The sequence below is a fragment of the Oryx dammah genome, unplaced genomic scaffold, assembly GCF_014754425.2.
Source record: "Oryx dammah isolate SB20612 unplaced genomic scaffold, SCBI_Odam_1.1 HiC_scaffold_10, whole genome shotgun sequence".
Taxonomy (NCBI): domain Eukaryota; kingdom Metazoa; phylum Chordata; class Mammalia; order Artiodactyla; family Bovidae; genus Oryx; species Oryx dammah.
Genome location: NW_024070194.1, coordinates 65,710,216 through 65,730,748, shown reverse-complemented (window position 1 = coordinate 65,730,748; position 20,533 = coordinate 65,710,216). Strand labels below are relative to the sequence as shown.

General features: G+C 37.4%; 1 protein-coding gene across 6 annotated transcripts in view; it reads right to left on the bottom strand.

The window, feature by feature from the left end:
* The window catches only part of LOC120869251 (ankyrin repeat domain-containing protein 26-like), a 72,619-nt gene that overhangs the window by 4,893 nt on the left and 47,193 nt on the right, over positions 1-20,533 (bottom strand). For 5 of the 6 annotated variants that reach the window (XM_040248429.1, XM_040248432.1, XM_040248430.1 and 2 more), the window contains 9 exons: positions 18,541-19,497; positions 16,820-16,972; positions 13,777-13,847; positions 12,964-13,057; positions 11,883-11,995; positions 10,247-10,376; positions 4,024-4,314; positions 3,228-3,445; positions 1,712-1,940 (listed from right to left, as the gene is read on the bottom strand). In XM_040248429.1, coding sequence (XP_040104363.1) covers positions 1,712-1,940; positions 3,228-3,445; positions 4,024-4,314; positions 10,247-10,376; positions 11,883-11,995; positions 12,964-13,057; positions 13,777-13,847; positions 16,820-16,972; positions 18,541-19,497 — 2,256 coding nt within the window. The remainder of the gene's footprint in view (positions 1-1,711; positions 1,941-3,227; positions 3,446-4,023; positions 4,315-10,246; positions 10,377-11,882; positions 11,996-12,963; positions 13,058-13,776; positions 13,848-16,819; positions 16,973-18,540; positions 19,498-20,533) is intronic. The other variant, XR_005722501.1, reaches the window with a different exon arrangement.

Genomic DNA, 20,533 nt, shown 5'->3' with positions numbered 1-20,533 from the left:
TAAATTATAAATAACAATACTATAGGTAAAATAACAAAGAAAGTGACAAAAATGTCATTTTTGTAAGAAATGACAAAATTTATGTAAGAAAATGACAAAAAATGTTAAGCTAAAACTAGAATTTAAAGTTTTGGTTTAGTGTTATAAGTTTATTTAATTCATAAAAAGGATATATCTAAGATTCCTTTAAACAAAAAATATCCACATGTGGTTAGTGTTTAGATGCCAGTGATTCACTTATGCTTCAGCTCAGTTCAGTTCAGTTGCTCAGTCGTGTCCGACTCTTTGTGACCCCATGACTTGCAGCATGCCAGGCCTCCCTGTCCATAACTCCCGGAGTTCACTCAGACTCATGTCCATCGAGTCCGTGATGCCATCCAGCATCTCATCCTCTGTCGTCCCCTTCTCCTCCTGCCCCCAATCCCTCCCAGCATCAGAGTCTTTTCCAATGAGTCAACTCTTTGCATGAGGTGGCCAAAGTACTGGAGTTTCAGCTTTAGCATCATTCCTTCCAAAGAAATCCCAGGGCTGATCTCCTTTAGAATGGACTGGTTGGATCTCCTTGCAGTCCAAGGGACCCTCAAGAGTCTTCTCCAACACCACAGTGCAAAAGCAGCAATTCTTCGGTGCTCAGCTTTCTTCACAGTCCAATTCTCACATCCATACATGACCAATGGAAAAACCATAGCCTTGACTAGACGGATCTTTGTTGGCAAAGTAATGTCTCTGCTTTTCAATATGCTATCTGCTGCTGCTGCTTCTGCTGCTGCTAAGCAGGTTGGTCATAACTTTTCTTCCAAGGAGTAATTGGAAGAATTACTCCATTACTTTACTAGCATTACTTTACTGAGCATCACTTTACTAGCGTGTGAGATGAGTGCAATTGTGCGGTAGTTTGAGCATTGTTTGGCATTGCCTTTCTTTGGAATTGGAATGAAAACTGACCTTTTCCAGTCCTCTCGCCGCTGCTGAGTTTTCCAAATTTGCTGGCATATTGAGTACAGCACTTTCACAGCATCATCTTTCAGGATTTGAAAGAGCTCAACTGGAATTCCAACACCTCCACTAGCTTTGTTCGTAGTGATGCTTTCTAAGGCCCACTTGACTTCACATGCCAGGACGTCTGGCTCTAGGTGAGTGATCAGACCATTGTGATTATCTGGGTCGTGAAGATCTTTTTTGTACAGTTATTCTTGCCATCTCTTCTTAGTATCTTCTGCTTGTTAGGTCCATACCATTTCTGTCCTTTATTGAGCCCATCTTTGCATGAAATGTTCCCTTGGTATCTCTAATTTTCTTGAAGAGATATCTAGTCTTTCCCATTCTGTTGTTTTAGAGGTAGAAAAACTTCATTGGGTACAGTAGAGATTGGAAATGATTATGAACCACTGCCAACTGAAATCAATTAGAAAGGAAGTGAAACATCTGAAAGAATACTTTTGGATACTAGGCAATAAGATTTCATTTATAAAGTAAAATTTAAATGCAGCTTTTCAAGAAATTTAATAATTTAGTAAGTATCTCTTAAAATCAAGAATGCTGGGACCAAAAAATCATAAAATTTCTGTCTCCTTTATTAGCACAGCTAATTATGACTTTTACTTAGTGTGCATTAAGTCAAATAAACAACTCAGAAGTTCACCAAATTGAAAACAAGGATCATTCATATCAGAAATCTGAAACCCAGTGAAAAAAAGATAATAGAACTAACCTTGGTCAAGTAAGTCTCCATGCTGTTATTTGAAGGGCGTGGAACTGAGGTAGAAAAACCTACGTTTGCTCTTGAAGTAAGATTTCCATTGAGCACTAAAGGATTATTGAAATTTCCAACACAAGGGGTCTCCAGGACTGGCCTCGTGGTAAGAGTGCTGAGTAAAGATTTGTTCTGCTCTTTCTCCACCTCAAGTTTGGTGCTGATCACTGCCAGCCTCTCATGAGTCCTGGGGAAGATGGAAAACACCAAGTTAATGATTTTCATTTTAAAGTTGCCATATAGTAAATGGAATTCCCAATAAACTGTTTGAACACTGAAAGCACAGAGCAGACTTCCTGTAAACAATGACAGTTGTAATCTTGCTCTGAAGAAGTACACACGTGTCTGGGGCTCCTCAAGTAACAAGTCACAGTTGGGAGAGGAGAGAAAGGGCATCAGAGAGAAAGGGAGGTGGCCTCACAGTGACACCTGCTGCCTCTGGGACACACCTGCCTCCAGGAAACAGTTCAGGGATGAAGAAACACACCATCCCACAAAGCCACTTTCAAGCATTTGCTTTCACCACCCTTGTATACACGTTTCACTCATGACCTCGGAGAAATTAAGCTTTTCGCTCTGAAGTATCACCTAGAGTCACAATCTCAAGGGAGGACAAGAAAGTCAATGGATGATTGAAAAGAGCTAAAACAGCCCCAGGAACAGTTACAAGTATCCCCTGCTTTTCCAAAGTTCACTTTATGTTACTTCACTTCTAGGAAAGGCCTAGGTCAGCATCTGTTTTAGATAATTAAAAAAAAATTTTTTTTTTTTAAGAGACTTTGATTTCATATAGAAAGGTTCAGTGCACATTTTGCAGTGAGAGGCATCGCACTCCCCAAGCAGGGAGACTGGCCCCACTGGGCTCCTTCCCTGGAAGCCACACCCCACATCTCAGTGTCAAATCGCCACAGCCCTGAACCCTGTCTGGGAGCACCTGTGCTCCACTTGTGCATATTCACTTTAGGCTTCGACTAGCAGAACGGGCCCTTGGGTGCTTGCTTCTTTGCTGTTGTGCCCTCGGGTGCCTGCTTCTTTGCTGTATGCTGCTTTGGCTTATGGAAGGCGTCCCAGGAGTGCTCTGCTTTCAGACAGTGGGGAAACCTGGACTCGGCCTTGGAGGTGCCATCTGCGCTTTCCAGCCTCCACACCCCCCTCAGTCAGGTCACCATACTATTTCTAGCCACTCTGTGAATTATCCTGCATTTCACCCCTGTGTTAACTGCCCCCAGTTTCACAAGCATGCCTTTAGGCAGTGTGCTGCTGCTACTAAGTCACTTCAGTCCTTTCAGACTCCGTGTGGTAAAACTTAAAAGGACACAGTATTAATTAATAGTTTGTCTTAGGGTGCCCTCTAGCAGTGACCATCTAGTTAGCTTTCACTTCCGGCTAATCTCATGCGCTCTATAAAAATTAGGCTTTAAGAGACAAATTAAGGAACTAAATTTACTTTCTGTGATTCTGTGTTTTGACTTACTTGTCTAGTTTACTTTCCAATGACTTTCTAACTTCTAATTCTACTAGGTAGAGTTGCTTATATTTTTCCAACTCTGCTTTATGAGAATCTTCTTGCAAAGTTTTCACCTTGGAGAGTTCAGATTCCAAGTCTTTAATTCTGAGTTCCATCTGACTTCTTATGGAAGCATTATTCTTCTCTTGTAACTGCTCTAAGTTCTCCTGAGATGCTGCTTGTATCTAAGGCAAATTTAAAAAGATAACATTTTAAAAATAATCATTAACCTGGAAAATCATATTTGCCCCCTTTAGTTTTGAGTCAGTGATTCAGAAAGCAATTTTAAAGGTAAAAAAAAGAAGAGCAAAAGTTTAAAACAATTATTGTCAATGTGAAGTGAATTAAATGTGAATTATAAAATTAAAGTGGAATTATTGTTATAGTGGTACTTATATAATCTGATAATTCAAAGAACAAGAGGATCAACTTAAAATTTAAAAACTGAACAAGACAACTTAAAAATAATTCAAGAGGATGGTACCAGTTCTAAACCACAGTATTTTCTTTTCCTCCTGTAGTCTTGTTTTATACCAATTGATCTTATAAATGAAAGGATTCTCTAGTGAGAATCATTCTGATAGGTCAATTTGGTGATAACTGTGATGGAAACGGAAATATTTAAAGGGAGAAACAAGTGTCCCCCAGAAAACTACCAAACCAACTGCTCTAAGGGAAGTAGAGGAAACCCATAAGCCGTATAGATCCAAAACGTAATTTACAATGAGGTAAGTTCAAGCACATGACAGATGAACAAATTAACCTGCAGAAACAGGTTGACTTCCTTTAATTTCTCTATGAGATCCTGTCTCGCCCTTTCTTCAATCTCCCGTTTATAGTGCTCTACTTGACTGTGTTCTATCATGTTCATTTCTATATGACTTCTGAGGTTCACTACTTCTTGCTCCAACTTCTTTTTATTCTTCTCTAGTTTTTCACATTTCTTTTGCATTCCTTTCATAGATAATAACTCCTCTCGAAGAACTTGATTTCTTGCATCCAGGCGCAGACATTTTGAAGATGCAGTTTCCAGCTCTGCTGTAAGATCATCAATCTGCAAGAACAGAACAATACTGCTTGGTAATGAGGCAAGTGGACTGAGCACAGCCTAACTCAAACCCAGGATCAAATAGACACGATGGTATCTGTACTGTAGAATGTAGGACCAGGGATTACTCAGAGAATCAAGAAAGAAGTTCAAACCACCAAGAGGCAGAAAATATATTCTTCACTGTCATCATCTTTGTCACACAACATTTGCACTTGATTTTACACTCTTTTCTATTTTTTCTCCATAAATGACTACAAGTCACCTCTTAGTAGAATGTCTCTTTACTCCTTCCCCCCATCTTAATGCCCCATGGTTTAAAGAAGTTTGAGGGATACTGTATTGAGTTATCTAGGGCTGAGTTAATAAACGCTTCCCAAAAGAAGATTGTGAAAATAAGACTCTAATTAATAAATCTTGCAAATATGGATTCTAATCCCATAAGTCCTTTTCAGAACTATGAATAGTTTTTGCTAATCTGAACTGCATTCCAAAGAAAAATAATTCAAAAAGTTAAAGAAATCCCATCTCCTAATAGCTTAGTGAGATGATCCATACATTTTTCTGAACAATAACAACAAAAAATGCTTCATTTTTGTAACCATTTGTTACTTTTCACAGAACAGAACATACCAAACAAAACAACAAACAAAATTTGCGAGGAATTTCAGTGACACCGAGTTGCAAAGAACTTTCCTTTAGACAGAATGATTACTCGGGGAGTCGAGGTGAGCGGAGGTGGTGGTATTAAAACTGTCTACAAATTCTTTGACACTTTTCTCTGAAATTCCCTCCCCTTAAATACGTGCTGGCCTCAGTAACTGATTTCTACTGGACAGAGTCTGGGGAAACTGACTTGCTCTGTGGGAAAGCCCACCCTTAGCATCAGTCACTATGCTGTGAAGAAGCCCAGACCACATACTGAGCACCTTGTTGGTGTCCCCACTGACCGCCCCCAACTAATGTCCCATCCAAAAGCCAGCTCCAACGGCCAGACATGTGCATGAACTAATCTTCAGATGACTCTGGTCCGCACCTTCACGACATCCAGCTGATGCCGACTGGAAAAGAAACATGCTGGCCTCACTCACTGAGCCTTGCCCCAACACAAATTTGTGAACAAAGTAAATGCTGTTTTGAGCCACTAGGCTTTGACGTGGTTTATTATACAATTTGCTGGCAATAAATACCTGGCACAGATACTGATACTAAAAATGCCATTAAAAAAGAACTAAAAGATGTGAGAATACCCTTCAACCTGGAGGTAGGTGAGATCTGAATGGATGCAGAGAAAGAAATGAAAACCCAAAGGGCTTCATGACATTGTAAACTGAATCCTGATGGCCCTCAAAGAGGCTGCTGGTGACAGCTTCTAGGCAAGAGAAGAAAATGACACTGAAACACAGGGGAAAGGAGACTCTTGCTACAAACCAGCTGAAAGTAACATCAATGAGAGGGATAAGCTATCAAAAAAAAGGGGGGGACTATTAAATATAAAGGAACCAGGCTCAATTATATTTGGGTTCAATGTCTGTTATCTCCTTTACAGCATCTCCACATGTCCAATGGTCACATAATGCTAAAAGAGAGAAACAGCTTCTGGGCTAAGACCAAATCTAGGGTGCTGCCAGGAAAACACGGTCTAAAGGTGAAGCCTGTAGACTGTAAAACCCTTCATTAAGACCCTGGAAAGACTTAAAGTGGTGCTTCAAATTCCTTTAAAGATCTTAAGGGCATAAGAATTTTAAAGGTATCATCCTACAAAGCTTCACAAGAAGCCCAAGGTGCAGAGCTTCTCTCAAAAAAGATTTGTGAGGGTAGCCTCTCCAATGACGTGAAGCCCAATCCAATTCACAGGACACTAAAAGCTTTAAAGAGAACCTTGGCAGCAAAAAAACAGTGCTTGGCCTAACAGAGACCAAGACATACAAATGAGAATAGGCCTTTGGGATTTTCTTAGAAGTTCAATAAAGAGGAAGCTGGCTTAAGAAACATGACTCAGCTACAGACAGAGGTCATTTCTTATGAAAAGGACAGCACACAGAGCTCAGAGGGTAGAGCAAAGGAAAAGCACTCCTATGGGCAGGATCAAGTCCGCATCAAAGAGCTGGCAGCACCAAACTGGACCTCAGAGCTGCTATGGACCACAGTGCCTCCCGTTTCCCATTTCTGAACGGGAGAGTCTAGTCATTCAGCAGAATGGTGGGGGTGTGGGTGGCAGATAACTTGCTCCTTTCGTTCTCAAGTCTTAGTACTGAGAGGGTTGTGCTCACAGGGTCACACTCTAGAAATCACACCCAGAAACCTCATCCCCATGTGCCATCTGTACCTGATGAAGATGGTAAGACCTTGACTTGAGCCTGGGCCTGACACTGTTAACAACTGAGGCTTATGAGGGAATGGGTAGGGAAAAGGGTATTTTTCATTGGAAGGTATATAAAAAAATTGTGGCCAGTGAGTAACTGTGCTAGTTTTTAAATGTACCCGTTAGTTTTAAAAACTTTATTCTGTAAAAAAGGTAGAATATAGGCCAAGTATAAGTGACTTGCTCCTGTTGAACAGAAGATGATGAAAGTGATGCCGTGTGAACTGCAAAGCGAGGTCAGACAAGGCAGCAGAGATTCTGCCTGGCTCTCAACCTGGGAACTAGGCTCCATGTTGCGAGTAAGCCCAGGCTGCAAAGAGAGCCTAGGTGTTCAGGGTAGGTGTTTCACTTGTCTGCCTTCACCAAAGTCCAGCCAACCACAGATACCACTATCAGACATGGGAATGAACACACCTTCACCCGATTCCAGCCCCTAGCCCTCGAGCTGCCCCACCTGAAGCCGAGGGGACGATAAGCCAGCTGTCCTGGCCACCTTTTCCTAAGTGTAGATTTTGAACGAAACCAACGTTGTTTATTGAAGCCACTAAACTTAAAGCTGATTAGGAAAAAACAGAAAAATGGATTTTTGAAAAAGAGAAAATAAAGAAACATAACTTAAATACAGGTAGAAACTGGTCTCCTATAAACTGGAATATAATAAAGGGTGAGATTTTTAATGACAATGTTGATGAGAAGAAGCATATACCTAGAAGGAAGACTTAAGAACTATTCAGGAAGAAGTTTTTTCAGGGTTCCCTTCAATTACAATTTCTTACAAATAGGCAGGTGTGACTCCTTAGAATTTCTGCTCAAGTTTGAAAACAATGAAGACTGGTAAGCAATGAGACATGTGATTTGAACTATAAGAAATAACTAGAAATAGTTTAATTACCAAAATCAGACTTTTGACCTCATCTCAAGTTACTGAAATTCTAAAAGAGATGGGTAGCTTTGAGTAGTTACTAATCTAGAACTCAGTCTTCATTGTCCTCTCCTCAGAGAGAGAAATAAAACACCACGAGATGTCGCTCCATACTTGCTGGGATGGCTATACTCACAGAGACAGGTAATGACTAGTGTTGAAAGGAATGTATAGAAATGGGAACGTTTTACATACTTTGGATAAAAATATAAAATGATGCAGCCATGCTGGAAAACAGTATGGCAGGTCCTCAAAAGATTAAACAGAGTTGCTGTGTAATACAGCAATTCTATTCGTAACTGTATTCCCAAAAGAAATGAAAAAATATGTTCACACCAAAACTTAGACATAAATGTTCACAGCAACATTACTGACATTAGCCAAAAAGTAGAAACAACCCCAAAGGTCCATCAGATGATGAATGGATAAATAAAATGTGGTACGTCCATACAACAGAATATTATTGAGCAATAAAAGCAAGGAAATACTGATACATATTAGATGTACCTTGAAAATATTACACTATAATCCATTTTGAGTTTATTTTTGTGTATGGTGTTAGAAAGTGTTCTAGTTTCATTCTTTTACAAGCGGTTGACCAGTTTTCCCAGCACCACTTGTTAAAGAGATTGTCTTTAATCCATTGTATATTCTTGCCTTCTTTGCCAAAGATAAGGTGTCCATAGATGCGTGGATTTATCTCTGGGCTTTCTATTTTGTTCCACTGATCTATCTATCTGTCTTTGTGCCAGTACCATACTGTCTTGATGACTGTGGCTTTGTAGTAGAGCCTGAAGTCAGGCAGGTTGATTCCTCCAGTTCTAAATGTAAGACCAGAAACTATAAAACTCCTGGAGGAGAACATAGGCAAAACACTCTCCGACATACATCACAGCAGGATCCTCTATGACCCACCTCCCAGAATATTGGAAATAAAAGCAAAAATAAACAAATGGAACCTAATTAAACTTAAAAGCTTCTGTACAACAAAGGAAACTATAAGCAAGGGGAAAAGACAGCCTTCAGAATGGGAGAAAATAATAGCAAATGAGACAACTAATCTCAAAAATATATAAGCAACTCCTGCAGCTCAATTCCAGAAAAATAAATGACCCAATAAAAAAATGGGCCAAAGAACTAAATAGACATTTCTCCAAAGAAGACATACAGATGGCTAACAATCACATGAAAAGATGCTCAACATCACTCATTATCAGAGAAATGCAAATCAAAACCACAATGAGATACCATTTCACACCAGTCAGAATGGCTGCAATCCAAAAGTCAAACAAGCAATAAATGCTGGAGAGGGTGTGGAGAAAAGGGAACCCTCTTACACTGTTGGTGGGAATGCAAACTAGTACAGCCACTATGGAGAACAGTGTGGAGATTCCTTAAAAAAGTGGAAACAGAACTGCCTTATGACCCAGCAATCCCACTGCTGGGCATACACACCGAGGAAATCAGAATTGAAAGAGATACATGTACCCCAGTGTTCATCGCAGCACTGTTTATAACAGCCAGGACATGGAAGCAACCTAGATGTCCATCAGCAGATGAATGGATAAGAAAGCTGTGGTACATATACACAATGGTGTATTACTCAACCATTAAAAAGAATACATTTGAATCAGTTCTAATGAGGTGGATGAAACTGGAGCCTATTATACAGAGTGAAGTAAGCCAGAAAGAAAAACACCAATACAGTAATACTAACGCATATATATGGAATTTAGAAAGATGGTAACAATAACCCTGTATGCGAGACAGCAAAAGAGACACAGATGTATACAACAGTCTTTTGGATTCTGTGGGAGAAGGAGAGGGTGGGAATGGTCTGGGAGAATGGCACTGAAACATGTATAATATCATATAAGAAACGAATTGCCAGTCCAGGTTCGATGCAGGATACAGGATGCTTGGGGCTGGTGCACTGGATGACCCAGAGGGATGGTACAGGGAGGGAGGAGGGAGGGGGGGTTCAGGATGGGGAACACGTGTATACCTGTGGCGGATTCATGTTGATGTATGGCAAAACCAATACAATATTGTAAAGTAATTAACCTCCAATTAAAATAAATAAATTTATATTAAAAAATATATATTACGCTAAATGAAAGAAAGCAGTCGCAAAGGATCCCATATTGTGTGATTCCACTGACACGAAATGTCCAGAAAAGGGACATCTGTACAGTCAGGGAGTGGAGTCATGGTTCCCTCAGGCTGGGAAGACCAGGAAGGGAAAACTGGCACAGGGTGATTTCTTTGGAGGGTGATGAAAATGTTCTAACGTGGTGATGCCTGTGTAACCCTTTAAACACAATAAAGTTACTTAACTGTACAGTTTAAATGAATGAACTGCATGGTATGTTCATTAGATTTCAACAAATCTGTCACCAAAAACAACGGATGCTTTGGGGTCATTAATGCTGTGCTGCTCAGCTTCAGATCACCAGCCAGGGTTCAAGACAGAGAGAGTCAAGAGTGTGCCCTTTTTATCTAAAAATGATCTAGGGAAAAGCTGTCTTTTTTACTGGTGTCCAACCTAAAAAATTAATAGACCAATCTGTGTTTCACTGCTCAAAGCATGGAATGATTTATATTTCCCCAAATTAAGTGATTTTGGGGTTCTAAAACTGATTAAAAATTACCTTATGTTTTAGCATATTAATTTGAATATCCATTTCAGTTTGACTGGTTTTTAAATCTCCATGGAAACTAAGCTCTCCATTTTCATATTCATTTAACTTCCTTCTTGACATTTTTAAGAGTTTCTTAAATCTGTAGAAATGTATAGAATGAGTAAGTTCTTTAAGAGCAGATATTAAATAATTAAACAGATATATGTTCTATCAGATAAAACAAACAAATCTATAAATTATAATCCTTTCTCATTGTTCAAATTTAATATTCCTTGAAAGCATAATAACTAAATTCTAATCTTAGATAAATATTATGAAGAAAAATTTTATCACATTTAAATATACTGTGTGTGATATATGTAATATATGAGTTCTTACAAATAAGTTAACATCATTTTTTAGCATGCTAGTGTGAAATATTAATTTATTATTAAATATTAGTGATAAACCAGAGATCAGTATTCAAGCTAAAGATGAAGAGATATGATATATGAATGTTTTTTGAAAAGACACAAGACACGTTTGTTCCTACTGACCACAGCCTCTACAAAAAGAAAAGAAAGTAGATACAAAAAACCAACACGATTCTCACTCAAAATTGAAAAAAAAAAAACAACTTTGGAACCTGAGTTAAGCGGGAAATAACCCAGGCTGAGAGTTTTAGAAGAAAGGAAATCAGAAGAGAGAGAGAGTGTACCTAGTCTCTTCAGGACTGTTTTAAGGACGTAGAAATCTTGCCCAGCATATTGTTAACAAAATGCAAAGCAAGGTAGAGAAAATTAAAAGAGAAAAATATTAATGAGAATCAGAGAAGAACCCTTTGTATAATCATCCCTTGGCATCCACAGGACTGGTTCAAAAATTCCCCAATACTCCGTGGATACAAAACCCACGGATGCCCAAGTCTCCCTAAGCACATCTTCCCTACACTTTCAGTCATCCCTAGATCACTTACATTATCTAATACAATGTAAACGCTTTGTAAATAGTTATAAATACAGTGTAAACACTATGGAAATAGTTGCCAGCTTGAGACCAATCCAAGTTTTGCTTTTTCCAACTTTCTCAAAATTTTTTCCCTGAATATTTTTGATCTTGGGTTGGCTGAATCTGTAGATGATGAGGGTTAACCACACTAAGCAAAACAACAGAAGCAGTTTTTTATCTTACTAATCAAAACATGGTCACTAATTTTATTATTCTTTAAGTTAAACATAGATTTTTGTATGTACATTTTATAACTAAAATTTTGGGGCAAAAAGAAAATACAAGCCAAATCAAGATACTTTTTAATGTTGTTCAACAATAACACAGGTAGGTTTTTAGATAATAAATTACTTGAATGATGAAGGGAAGAAACACAATTAAAAGAAGGCAGGATTACCAAAAAGAACTAAGATACTTTGCAGAAGTAAAAATTCAGCATAGATGATGAGGAACAGAGTGATATTACCATATGCAGAGGCACGGTTGTTACTGTTTTAGAAATCATTACAGATAAGTATAACACTGCTGCACTCAAAAATATTTCAGATTGTGCTGACTTAAAATACACATAAAAAATGAATTTGTGTCTAAGGTTTTAAATAAAATAAAATTATACTTTTATTAATAGTTGAGATTATCAGAAATATTAAAATCTTACCCAGTAATCTCTTTTTCTAACTCACTGTTTTTCTTCTTTTCTTGGTCCAAGCTATTTTCTAGAGATTGTTTTAATTCAATGTATTTCTTTAACTGTTCCTTTTCATCCTCAGACTTAGAAAAAAAAATTTTAAGAAAATTATTTTTAAACACCTAGAGAGACTTATTCTTTCTTAAAAATATTATTTCTCATGAGTTCACAAGTTAATATGAATTTATAGTAAACACAGTTTTTAAACCTGATTGATATCAATAACAGATTTTAAAATTGATGACTTTTCTTAAAACAACTTAAAATGATTTTTCATTTCATCATTTTTCTGGAATTTAAATTGCCACCATTTATTTGTTAAAAATAGAGACTTTTACACATAAAATACTAAATGTTAATGAAAGTTTTTTTAGACTGCCTATATTTACATTTTACTTTCTAGAGATGCTCTAAAATAATTTTCATCAATAGTTCAAGATAATCCAGGTTTTGTTAAGTCACACCTTATTAAAATAATCTTTGAAAAATTCCCATGCAACCTCCATCTCTTTAAAAAAAAAAAAATCCAACAAATGAAAAATACATTCATTCAGAAAAATGGTTCTATACAGACATAGTATTCATTCTTAATGAAGAGAACAAACTACAATATTTAAAATGATTCATTCTCAAAAATCTCACAGAAAGATCTGGATTACAAAAGAAACTAAAAATTCTCAATCAAATAATTACTCAAATTTCAGGACTCAGATGTTTGTGTACCAATGTTGAAATCAGCATTATTAACAATAGTCAGAAAGTGGAATTTCATTGACAGATGAATGAACAAACAAAATGTGGTCTATATAAAATATTGCTTTTGGACTGTCACAATTTTTTAAATTAAAATCTTACTATAAAAATCATTAATTTTATGAATTCAGTCAACTTCTTATAGAGAGGAATCACAGTACTAGTAGCAAGCAGTATCAATAAAAATACAATAAGCTAATCAATGAGACTTTTCACACTGTCCAAAATATTCTTATATATTACTAGTTAAAAATTAAAATCGTTTCTCAGTATGACAGAAATTAAGAGGTTGACTTACCGATCTTGTACTTAACAGGTTTTTCTGAAGCTGTTCAATTTTGCCCGCTTGCTTTTTGACTGTAGTTTGTAACTCGGCATTTTCAATTTCAAGCCTAAAATTCAGATTTTAAAATAATTATTTTCATACATAGGTTTTTTGGACATAGACCATTTTTAAAGTCTTTATTGAATTGACTGCAATATTGCTTCTGTTTTATGTTTTGGTTTTTTGGCTGTGAGGCATGTGGGGTCCTAGCTCCCCAACCAGGGATCAAACCCACACCCTCTGCCTTGGAAGGCATAGTTTTAACCCTTGGACTGTCACACATAGATTTTTAAAATACCACACTGTTTTTGAACAAACATCTGCACGTTCAATTACATAGGTTCTTAGAATTTTGAAAAGTAGATGATTTGGCCACTGTACTGGTTTTCTATTTGTGACTCTGGTGGCTCAGATGGTAAAGAATCTGCTGGCAATGCAGGAGACCCAGGTTCGATCCCTGAGTCAGGAAGATCCCCTGGAGAAGGAAATGGCAACCCACTCCAGGATTCTTGCCTGGAGAATTCCATGGACAAAGGAGCCTTGAGGGCTATAGTCCATGGGGTTGCAAAGAGTCAGACATGACTGAGTGGTTAACACTTTCACTTTTCACTTGTGGGTACTATGCAAAATATGGAAATAATGGGGGAAAATTATGCATCTCAAAACAGCTCAAAGCTGAAATGTTACACAGCTTCATGATAATGTGTTTTTATCACTATTGGTCTATTCTCATATTATACTGTTTATCTGCTTTATACTTATTTTCTACACTGCTTTAAATCATACTTTTGGACGTGATCCTGTGTTTTCTCAGCACATCTCACAGCCTCTGTAAGTTGATCCTGTGCTTCTTGCAACTAAAAAAAAAAAGACAAAAACAACTGTTTTAACTACTAATAACCTAGTAAATCTGCCATCATTGGCTTTTGTCTCTTTTGTCTGCATATTGTTAACAGCTGCTTTCCTGCCATACAGCAGAGATGAGTTGTTACAACAGACACCTTGCAGTCCACAAAGTGAAAATATTTCCTATCTGCCCTCTGCAGGTTACTGACCTCTCCTCTAGCATTCAAACATGACATCAACCATGCTTTAAATCAGATTTTCTCAAATAAACACACAAACTTATAAACTACTCAAATGGGGAAAGACAGAAATCTCCCTTATGGTAAATAAAAAATTTTTTTAAGCCCAGGCTCCACATCGGCCATCACTTTAAATATCCACATATGTAAATGACCATAGAACTTCCAGTGGTTACAAGAGCTAACACTGCTGTTGCTGGATGCTTCTTCAGGAACTAGTGTGAGAGGCAGTAGCTACACAGGAGCCAGAATACGTGGGCCTGTGTCACAGTTCCATCATTTCTGAGCTGCGTTGTTCTGGAGCAAATCACTTACCCTTTCTGTATCTCAGTTTCTCCATCCATAAAATGGAGATAATGGTAGCATCAACCTCAGTGGGATGTTTGGAAGATTATATTGTGGAGTTTACATAATGTACTTTAGAGAAGGAAATGGCTCCACTATTGCCAGAAGGAAACCCACTCCAGCATTCTTGCCTGGAGAATCCCATAGACAGAGGAGCCTGGTGTGCTACTGTTCATGAGGTCACAAAGAATTGGACACAACTGAGTGACTAACCAAATACATAAACTATTTAGAAGAGGAAGTGGCATAGAATAAGAACTGTTTGCAATTGGCATTATTACGGTCACTGTATTTTATCTGCAGAACAATTTAATATATCAGGCAGATATCGTGCCAACAGAAGTCGTCTGCAACACAAGTCACACTGAAATCACTCTCCATACCATTGCAAGTGGCAGTAAGGGGGAGCATGAGGCCGAGAACATATGTATCCAGTACTTCAAAAGTGTTCACTGACTCCACTAACCAACTAGCAGTGTTCTCCACTTATAATAATTTGTAACTTACTTCTTCTCCATACTACTCAGTGGACAATGACCACGGGTTAATATGCAAATAGCACCTCCTGGATGGAGTGGAACAGAACCTACATGACCATCAGAGGAAGGGTGAAGTCACTGCCATGGAAATATTATCCTACTGCTAAGCCAAAGGTTCTGAATCAATTCATTCCCAGCAACTGTTAATGTCTAACAAGTACTCGGATGAGAAAATTAAGGTTACAAGCTATGGATATCAGAGAAGCCAACTCCAGAACCTCACAGTTGGTGAAAGGCTAGAAATCCGTAAATCCCACTTCTGGCTGTATAATGAAGGAAAGAAAATTTACATTTTTCTTCCAGAGTCAGGGGAAAAAATGAGCATTTAACTGAACAATTCTATTCTATTAGACTAATAGAATTTAGTTTCTTAATAAAAGTTTTACTATACCAGTATCTCCAAGAAATTATTGGTATGGTAAAAAGTACTCAGTTGTGTCCTAACAATTGTTAAGCCAAAATATTTTCCATTTATGCAGACAAGTATTGTGCATATCAATAAATATTCCCTGTTAAACCAGTGTATACTTAGACAAGATCCTCCCTCACGAAAAAAAGGACAACAATGTCACATTAAGGGCTAAAACATTCTTCACAGACTAGATGAGAAAGGCTGAAGAGAAAAGGCTCAGTGAGAACGGGGCAGTCAGGAGAGGTCCGGGGGTGAGAAGAGACGGGGCACCAGGTCTGAAGAAATGGAGGACTGCCCAAGAGAAAACAACGCTGTGAACACCGAAAGGACAGCCTGAGCAAAGGCCAAGAAAAGGTGAAATCAGCCAGTTAACTCTGAGGATAAAATCCAACCACAGCAAAACAAAAGCGTGTCCACACAGAAACTTGTAAATCAGTGTTCACAGCAGCATTATTAATAGCCTCAAAGTGGAAACAGCCCAAAGCTTCATTAACTGGTGAATGGATAAACGGTTTAGCCACATACTGTTTACTGCTGGACAACTGACAGAAATAGAAGAACTGGTATGTGCTATAACATGGATGAAACTCAAAAACATGATATCAAATGAGAAAAGCTAATCACAAAGAAGGACACACTGTTTGATTCCATTTATATGAAATACTGAGATAGATACTACACTGGTGTTTGCCTGAGGCTGAGGGAGATGGGGGGCCATGAGTGGTGGCTAAGGGATGCAGGGTTTCCTTTTCAGGGTGACGGAAAGGCTCTAAAATTAGTCACAGGTGACACCTTTCTACACTAAGAGAAAGTGAACTACACATTTTCAGTGGGTGAATTATATGTTACATGAATTATATTTCAATAGTTTTTTAAAAAAATCCAATGCCAGGATCTAAATAATCTTAATTCTCTATTTTGGATGTACATACTATACACCATCTAAGTACCTCCAGGCTTTTATATCTAAAATGAAAAGAAGGCAATGTCTAACTTCAACTAGTCTGTATAATACCCTTTCCGCACAAGTTATTCTGAAATCCATGAAATAAATATATATATAACTCTACAGTCATTGATATAAGTGAAGATGAGAAATGACAATTTCCTGAAACATTCCATTAAACATCCTCTGATTTTATCTGGCTTGCCTTATCATGGCAATACAGGTATCACACAAAAAAAGTATTGTTTCAAAGAAATAGTCTCTCAACTTCTGTGAAGACTGCTGCACAATTCTTAACTTTCCTAAGGGTAAATAATATAAGAAAAAAATATATAATGCAAATGGCAGAATGAAAGTCAAGTTTTAGAAATGAGTGCATTATAAACATAAAATAGTAAATTACTTGCAATGAAAATACAAAAGAAAGCTGTCCATGAAAACAAGTGTCCTAAAACACTTTATCCTACATATAAACAGTCAACACATTCAATATCATACATACCTGACTTGTGAGTTGACATAACTTCTTCTTTAAATCCTGTGCCTCAACTTCTAAGTTGGCACGATAACGTGACAAGACCTCCAGTGACGCCTCCGACATAGACTGCTTTTTCAGGGTATCAGCCAGTTCTTGCTGAAGTTGTCTCACAGCTGCCTAATAAGATGCTCTGTCACTGAGTTTATCCAATCACTTTACTATTATATTTTGTTAATAGATAACTCCAACGTATGCACTTTGAAAATTATCACCACAGACAGCAATTCACCTTCTTTTTCCTCCTCACTGAGTTTGGTTACAGACACAGAAGGGGCCACCCTCCAGCCTTCCTGATATTAAGTTACTCAGACATAGGATGCGGCCCCACCTCACGTCCAAAAAGAAATGAGTGTATAGGTGGGAAGGGTGATGGAAAATTCCACACTGTGGAAATGTTTTCCTTTCCTTTTTTATTAGGAGCTTTGACTAACTCAGAGATCTTCACATATTCCAACCAGTGCTCAGATCTTTCCAACAGATTCCTACCTCAGCAGAAAAATGGGGCCATTCCCTTGTTGCTTATCTATTTTATATCTAGTAGTATGTCTATGTTAATCCCAAACTCCTAATTTATCTCTCCTCCCCACCTTTGCCCTTGGCTAACAGTAAGGACATACTGGAGAGCACAGCGAACTCTACTCAATACTCTGTAGTCACCTACCTGGGAAAAGGAACTGAAAAAGAATGGATATGTGTATAACTGAATCAATTTCCTGTACATCTGAAACTAACACAAAATTGTAAATCAACCATATTCCAATATAAAAGAAAAATGAAATTTAAAAAATGAGGTTGCTCCCACAGCCTTCAAAAAGCCTCAATATCCTAAGCCTCCACCTGCTTCCAGACCAAAGCCCCTACAACCCTCTCCCTGACTCACTCTATTCCTGCTGCTCACGAATCCTGCCATCTTTCATTTTTAGTGGACAAACTTGTATTCAAATGATACTAATTGATCCTTAAAATGAGAATTAGGAGCAAATTGTTTGTAAAACTGCTCTAAGTAAACAACATAAATAGCAGTGGGAAGATTAAATCAGGAATAGTTTGGCTAAAGCTCACCACTCGAGTCCCAAATTATGATTCAATGACAAATAGATGCCTTTAAAGAGTTGAGAGGCCATAAGAATAAATGATTCAAGGCTGAAATTTTCCCAAATTAATTCAAATTGATATAAATAAAATTAAAGTTATACCAACAAATATGACAAAAAGGTATGACAAGCTACTGAAGCCAAAGTACAATATATAAAATATAGCATCTGGGAAGCCTGGAATTCACTGTTAAGGTAATCCATGTAACTGAAACTTAATTTTGAAATATTCATTTTAGGTTTGAGCATTTCATTTATCTGCTTCATCATGATACTGAAATACAGTGACATAAAGATTAAAATTATTATCCTAATAGTAAAAGAGTAAATTACTAACACTATATTAATAATTTAGAACTGAATCTCTTAACATTTCATAAGTAATACGATGTCTCTACTCAAAGTAAAGCATCTCTTGGGTCTAATTTTTATTTGCTGGATACAAGGTGTGTTTTAAGGCTGGTTTAGAGATCACAGATTCACAGCCTATGTATTTTTTACATTCAACTAGATTCAACATTCAGCCAGATTCAAGAATCACTTTCAACTTTCTCTCAGGAAGTCTGAGAATTTCTTCTTCTGGATACTCACTTCTCTTTCTGCTTTCTCATTTTCGTACTGATGCATTCTCTCTTTTAAATGATTACATTCCTTGATTAACTCCCTGTTTCTTTCCTCCAGCATCAGACCTTGCTTCTCACTTTCAGCATGGAGTCTTCTCATGATCTGCTGAAACTGGTCTTGGATGCTAATGACCGTCTTCTCTTTACTGTCAGCTTTGTTCTGTGCATCGTCCAATTGCTGTCGGAGCAACATGTTTTCACTCTGGAGTTGAGATAATCTCTCCTCTAAGGATTCCTGCTTTCCAATATATTTATTCACTTTGCCTTGTTCGTTCTGATACATGTGTTCAATTTCCTGCTTTTGACACTCTGCTTGGCTTAGGTCTCTCTGGACACGTTCTAACATCAAAATCTTTTCTCTGAGAGAATCTCTTGTGTGATGCAGCTTAATTTCTAGGTTATTGAACTTACTTTCTGCTCTAGAAAGTTGCTGGGAAAGCGTCTCGTTGTTATCTTTTACATTAGCCATATCAGACTTCATCTTGTCCTGCAAGTGTAACCACTCGTCTCTTGCTCTCTGGAAGGCAAGTTCCAGGTCTCTTTTTGATGTCTGACATTGATCATGATCCTGTAAGGCAGCAGCCAGTCTAGAACGGCAGGATTCCACTTCTGTTTCCAGTCTTTGTTTGCTTTCTTTTTCATTCTCCAGCTTAGAGTTTATCATTGTATTCTCAGCTGTCAGAGCACTAAGCTGGCCTGTATACTGGGATATAGTCTTTGTTAATGTTTCCTCGTTCAGTTTTATTGCCTTTTGAAGATCATCATTCTTTCCTTTTACAATTTCAAGGTCCTCAAAATATTTCTTTTCCTTTTCCTGGTTCTGAATTTTCACTGCATCTATCTCCAGTCTTAGCATGGCAATTTCATCCTGCAGCATGTGGTTTTTGTGCAACAGGTCTTTTGCTTCTTCACAACTAACAGAAACCTAAGTGAAACAAAGGAGATTTTTAGCTAGTACTCAATAAAATGACATTCCATGATTTCCTCTGAAATTAAAGACTAACCTCTATGTTTATACAATGAAAAGACTGCATCAAGTGTGTCTCCAACAGGAAACAGTAAGGTTCGATACAAATCTCAGACTTTATACAAGCAGAAATACCCCAAAGTTCAAAAATTTAATTGAAGACAACGAATTGGTGAAGGTAAAAAAGAAACCTCAAGAGACTTTTCAAGAAGCTCAGAACTGGAAAGGCTTTTCTTTGAATTACAACAAACTTGGGAAGGATTAAACAAAAGATGTATAGATCTGACTACACTTAAAAATTGCATCTGATACAATGGAATACTACTACGCCATTAAAAAAGGATGAAATGCTATTTGTAGCAACAGGGATGTTGGACCTAGACATTATCACACTAAGTGAAGAAAGTCAGACAAAGACAAGTATTATATCATACTGCTTACATGTGGAATATAAATATGAACTTATTTACAAAACAGAAAGAGCTTCACAGACATAGAAAACAAACTTATGGTCACTATAAGCGGAAGGGAGGTATGGGAAGGGAGAAATTAGGATGTTGGGATTAATATATACACACTAGCATATATGAAATATATAAATTGATACTTTTGAACTGTAGTATTAGAGAAGTATATATACACACACATATACATATATAGCTGAATCACTGTGCTGAATACCTGAAACAACATGATACTGTAAATCAACTATAATTCAATAAACAACACTACTTGCTAGCTCTAAAAACACTGCGTCTGATACCTCACCTATACAGCTACCTCACAGTAAGAGCCGTAGCTCTCTATATATTTAAACAGACTAAATTTTATAAAAAAAACTTTTTTGAGACTATGCTATCTTTCTTACATTTTAACAGTCAATTAGAAGAATTATACCTATTGATAACTGTACTAAGCACTTCTACAAACATCAATTAACTCATTAGCTATAATTCTGGAAAGGGAGAAATTAAAAATATAAATAAGCTGTAGG